Source organism: Acanthochromis polyacanthus, chromosome 15 (genome assembly GCF_021347895.1).
Source record: "Acanthochromis polyacanthus isolate Apoly-LR-REF ecotype Palm Island chromosome 15, KAUST_Apoly_ChrSc, whole genome shotgun sequence".
In the NCBI taxonomy this organism is placed as follows: Eukaryota; Metazoa; Chordata; class Actinopteri; family Pomacentridae; genus Acanthochromis; species Acanthochromis polyacanthus.
In genome coordinates, this window is record NC_067127.1 from 35,806,943 (window position 1) to 35,812,942 (window position 6,000).

At 41.9% G+C, this 6,000-nt stretch overlaps 1 protein-coding gene across 1 annotated transcript in view; it reads right to left on the reverse strand.

The window, feature by feature from the left end:
* LOC110963958 (1-phosphatidylinositol 4,5-bisphosphate phosphodiesterase beta-1-like) overlaps window positions 1-5,250 on the reverse strand; it is a 57,587-nt gene extending 52,337 nt beyond the window's left edge. The window contains exon 1 of the mRNA XM_051959714.1: window positions 4,974-5,250. Coding sequence (XP_051815674.1) covers window positions 4,974-5,072 — 99 coding nt within the window. The 5' untranslated portion in view covers window positions 5,073-5,250. The remainder of the gene's footprint in view (window positions 1-4,973) is intronic.
* Window positions 5,251-6,000: the final 750 nt, after the last annotated feature.

Here is a 6,000-nt window from a genome sequence, read left to right on the forward strand (position 1 = left end):
TTCAGCCGAACTGCAGGAAGTGTTTCCATCGAGGAGTTAAAACATGAAAAAATAAGCAGTAAAATATCTACAGTGAGTGATTTTTATTCAGTGATGATAACATCTGGGACCACTTGGAAACACGTTGCACATGTTAAATCAGTTTTTGTAAAATAAATAGTCCAAAAAATGCAACTTCTGTTTATTTGTTTTTGGGGTTTCCACATTTCTGTTGTTCTGTTTCCACAGAGCTGCAGGAGTTCATATCTTTTACTGTATTTTTGCATCTTGTAGTTGATATCTGGTGTCTTTGTGTGATTTTGTTCGTTTTGTTGGTTCTTTCTTGGTTGGGTAGTTTTTGCAGGTGTTAATGTTCATTTTGCATCTATTCTGTGTTGGTTTTCGTCTCCTTCAGCTCATTTTGTGTCTCTTTGCTGTGTTGTTTCATCGTCTAGTTGCTCTTTTCAGATTCTTTCTGGTAGTTGTAGGCAGAAATGTGTCTTTTTCGCTTTATTTTTGTGTCATTCTACCCGAGTCATACCGCATTTTAGACATTTCTGACTTCTCTCTCCTTCTTCTTCTTGTTTCCACAGAGCTGCAGGATTTTATACCTCTTACTGTCTTTTTGCATCTTGTTGCTGACATTTTGTGTCTCTTTGTGGCCTTTTTGTGTGCATTTTTATTCATTTCATTGTTTTATTTTGTCATTTGTCTATTTTTTGGAGTTTTGTGTGTGTTTGTGTTTCTTTGGCATCTGCTTTGTGTTTGTTTGCGTCTCTTTTGAGTCGTTTTGTGTCTCTTTGTTGTGCTGTTGCAGCGTCTTTTGTGTCTCACTGTGGTAAGAAACTCAGCTTTTTATGATTAGCACAGAAAACATTTCTGATTCTCTCTCCTTCTTCATGTTGCTCTGTTTCCATAGAGATGCAGGACTTTACATCTTGTACTGTCTTTTTGCATCTTCTAGCTGATTATTTGCATCTCTTTGTGTGTGTTTTTGCTCATTTTATTGTTTTATTTTGTCGCGTCTGTCTCTTTTTTGGAGTTTACTCTCAGATTTTGGTGTGTTTGTGTTCATTTTGCATCTGTTTTAGGTTGGTTTGCCTCTCTTTCAAGTAACACAACAAGTAACTTTGCTGTGTTGTGTCAGCTTTTGCATTTCATTGCGGTAAGAAATTCAATTTTTCCCTTTAATTTAATGATTACTAATTGTACCATGCTGCACAGAACTCATTTCTGAGTTCTGTCTCCTTCTTCATGCTGTTCTGTTTCCACAGGGCTGCAGGATTTTATATCTCTTCCTGTCTTTTTGCATCTTGTTGGTGATATTTTGCATCTCTTTGTGGCATTTTATGTGTATTTTTGTTCATTTCATTGTTTTATTTTGTCGTTTCCGTCTCTTTCTGGAGTATTTCGAGCATTTGTGTTCATTTTGCATCTATTTTGTGTTGGTTTTCATCTCTTTCAGGTCGTTTTGTGTCTCTTTGTTGTGTTGTTAAGTTGTCTTTTCTCTAAGAAATTCAACTTTTTCCTTCTTTCCGATTTCATAGAGCTGCAGGACTTTAGATTGCAGTAAAAAAATTAACCCCTCTGAAGAATAATGAGACAGGAATAAATATGTGTTCAGAGTTCAGAGAGATAAAGCCCTAATGAACGAGCTATCGCTGCTCCTCTGTTTTTGGTTGCAGGCAGCAGATGGACTCGCCTCTTCCTGACATTGGTGGTGTGTGTTCTGCAGATTGCGTGCTGCAGCTACAGGGCTGGTCACTGTTGGCATCTGGTGCCGTCCAGTTAACTGATTCACTGAGACAAGACTGGAAGCGTCGGATATAAAAAGCATCCTAAAAATGAAAAAGGACGAAGGCTGGAGGTGCAGGATGTGGAGGAGGAGGTCTGCTGCTGTGGGAGTTAAATAACGTCTCATTTCGACCAACTTGGACACAATTTTTAGATTTTTTTTTTTATCAGCAACACAGAGGCAGCAGATTCTTATTATTTATTTTTGGTGTATTGAGCTTTGAGGCTTTTCTGGTGATTTTTTTCTCCTCATCAGCACCAGAATCTCCTCTCCTGCACTATTTAAAGTGTCGCTCACCCACATTAGAGAGTATTAATAACCTGTAAGATGCACTAATCTCAGTCCAGTTGGTGGCTAAAGCTGGAAATTCTGGTTTAGCTCAGTATTTTACGTGCGTTCTAGTCAAAAGACACACATTCACATATGATTACATTTATGAATGATCTTAATACGGCTAATTTTAATGTCGTATATATGTGGAAACACATAAAGAAGGTGGGATGAGCTCAGTGTCTCACCTTTTCTGTTAATTTTACTCTGAAATATCATGAAAATGCTGCAATTATCAGGTTAAAACCCAAAGATTTTTGGGCCCACCACTGCTTAATGATCCAAGCAACACGTCGGCAACATCCTGCAGCTGCTAATGCCGCCCAAATCTGAATTTAAGCTCTGATATTCTTAAAATGATTCCATACGACAGCCATGACGGCGGCTGACGTCTTTACGCCTGCAGGCCAACCGGAGTGAGAATGAAGGACGATAAGAGGAGAGAATTCAGACACTTCAAAAGAGATGCAACGATCCAAGATTTCATGAAATTCAGTAAAAATGCAATTAGCAGCGAGGACCATGTGAGGCTGTGAGAGTTTAAACAGTTTTATCAGAGGTTTGATAGAAGCAGCTTCATTGAGGAGAAACTGAACTGTTGAACTTTGACCAGAGTCACAACAAGTTTATTTCTACAGAATGTTTTAAAAACAGCCTCAGTTCACCCAAAATATGGCAATCATTAAATATGAAATACCAGAAAACAAGACAAACAAGAGCAGGCGTCACTCAGACTACAGACAGTTCATGATGGCAAGCAGAGGTTATCAAGGGAGTTTATCTAGCAACGGACACCATGACAAAGACTTCTGGGACACTTTAATGACCTCCAAACAGATCTCAGGTTGTTAAGAATGTTATTCAAAGTTTGCATCTCCAGCATCCAACCCTAAATTTTGCTTTTGCTTTACGACATTTGTTTGGCTGTGGACATAAAGGGTTGGGTTGACGTTAAACCAGTTTATCTAGCAATGGCCACCATGACAAAGACTTCTGTCATGGTTAATGACCTCCCACCAGAACTCAGATAATTAAGAACATTATTCAGAATTTGCATCTCTAATGTCAACCACAAATTGCTGTATGATATTTGTTTGGCCACTGACATAAAATTGGATCAAGCTGACGTTAAAGCAGATGCCGATCAGTTTAGCTAACAAAGGGCACCATGACGTCTGAGACAGTGAATGACCTCCAAACAGAGCTCAGGTTATTAAGAATTCTGTTCAAAGTTTGCATCTCTAATTTCCAACCATAAATTGTGTTTTTGCTTTAGGACATTTGTCTTTCTGCGGACAGAAACAAAGGATCAGGCTGAGGTTAAACCAGTTTAGCGAACATCGTGCACCATGACAAAGACTTCTGGGACGCTTAATGACCAAAATAGAACTTATGTGTTCAAGATAAACCGTTATCTACAAAGTCAGAGTTCTGATATCACAGTGACATGTGGAACGTAATTAAGCAAAGTTTGCATTGTGGGAGTTTATCTAACAACAGGCACCCTGACAAAGATTTATGAGGAAGTTAATGACCTCCAACCACAACTTAAGTATTAAGAATTTTGGTCAAAGTTTGCATCTCTAACGTCAAGCTACAATTGGCATTTTATGACTGCAGACATAAGCAAAGGATTGAGCTTAAGTTAACAAAGATACTGACTAGTTTAGCCAGCAACGGACACCATGAAGAAGACTTCTGTGATGCTTGACAACCTCCAGACTGAGCTCTTGTTCCCAGATTCCTTTGACTTGTTTCCGTACTGTCATTGTTAGCTGTATTTATGTGCAATTCCACTGATTGTTGATAAAGAAAATTATCCAAATTTGCAACACCAACAGCTTAAGTTGTGCAGATACTCATCAGTTTAAAGAACGTGTCCATCACATTGACGCATCCCTGTCTTAAGGAGTCTGAACAAGAGCTTCAGCTAAATCTAACTAAACATAAATCATTCACACTTCAACAGACACAAGATTCTGTATTCGTGTACAAAAAAAGGAACATTTTAGACTTTACATGCATTTTCAACTGATGATAATTTGAAAGATTGAGTTGATGCTCAGTTAATGAACAGGTTTGTGGTGTTAAAATGCACCTATAAGTTCTGCCAGAAAACCAGCAGCTACTGGACTTTCCTCTTGGTTCTACGTTTCATTTTACGGCATCACAGCCAGGTTCAGCTGCTGTTTCCGAGTCAGTTCTCACAAAAGTTCTGCGTGTTTCTGGAAAAGGTCAAACTGTCGGAGCGGCTCACCTTAATCTGTGTAAAACCGGAGTTAAAAACTAAGAGGAGAAAGAGAAGAAGATGCTCCAGCACATCTTCTGGTTGTCACTCGTTACCGTAGCAACCGTCTCTATTTTTCATAAAGCTCATCTCTACGAATTCAAACATGAACGCGCACACACACACACACCAGAACCAACAGTTCTTCTTCCACAAAGTGTGATTCATGCTGTTTATTCGGCTCATCGATTTTTACACACAAACACCGGATCTGTTTAGGCGGTCGGTAACCATGCCAGTTACCATAGCAACCGGACAGCCAGCACGTTTCCCCCATTGTCAGAGCTCCGTACTTCAGCATACCGACACACACACACAAACACACACAACTGCACACACCAACACACACCGACGGGTTGGACACCAACAGGTGGCCACGGAAGAAACCGAATCTTCACGCCGATCCACAGATACCCGCTGCCAATCAACAAACGGATAGTAAACACATCTGACAACAGGGCTCGCCTCCTTCCTTCCCTCCTTCACATCCCGGTTCAACTCCCGCTTCCTGCTCACATCCCGGCTCAACTCCTGAGTGGAATTCTGCGGCGGCGAGGTGGAACAACGACGGAGAGTTCTCACCTCGTCCCATTTCAGGAAGTTGCTGCCGTTCCTCAGCGTCTGGGAGACGGACGGAGGCTGGAGTTTGAGAGCGTGGACCCCCGGCTGAGCGCTCGCCATGGCTTCACACTCGCATCAACACGAACCAACACGCCGGCTGGAGACGCTCTGCTGCCGTGATGCTGAGAACTCCTCAGAAGTGACGAGCAGCAGCATCCTCCGGTCCTCTCGTCCTCCCGGCTGCTGTCACTTTGTTTTCTGCTTCTTCCTCCGTCCGTCCTCCCTCCTCTCCCCTCCCTCCCTCTCCCTCTGCATCTCGCGGATAGACCGAAGCAGATGCCTCGTGTGTGTGTGTGTGTGTGTGTGTGTGTATGTGTGTGTGTGTGTGTGCGTGCGTGCGTGCGTGCGTGCGTGCGTGTGTGCGTGTGTGTGTGTGTGTGTGTGTGTGTGTGTGTGCACGCACACTGCCTCCACAAATTGACTCACTGGCGACATGCGCACAACGGCGGCTTCCCACAGATGGGGGAGGGATAAAAGAGAGGGAGAGAAAGAAAGAAAGGAGAGAGTGGGTGAGATGGAGAGAAGAAGAAGAAGAAGAAGAAGGAGGGGAAGAGGAGAGCTGGTGGGAGAAGAAAAGGGAAGAAGAGTGGGCGAACCAAGCCGAGCCGAGCCGAGCCGGGATCAAACCGGGCCACTTCAGCAGCTTCCTTTAATCTGCTGCAGCCTCAAATCCTCCGGAGGCTTCAGTTGGTTTGAAACCAGCTGCAGGACAAACATCAGGGAGGGTTTAGGATGATGACCGGCCACAGAAACATTTGATCAAACTCATGTATCAATTAGCAAAACAGTTGGCAATTATTCAACTAATTGATTAGCTTAATGTCAGAAAATTAGGATTTTTCAAAGCCTAATATATCAAATGTGTTATTTTGTCCAAAAATATTGTCACAGAGGAAGAAAGAAACCAGAGAATATTTAGATTTCAGAAGCTGCAATTAGAGTATTTAGACCGTTTTTTCTTAAAAGTTGATCCAACTCATTAGTCGAT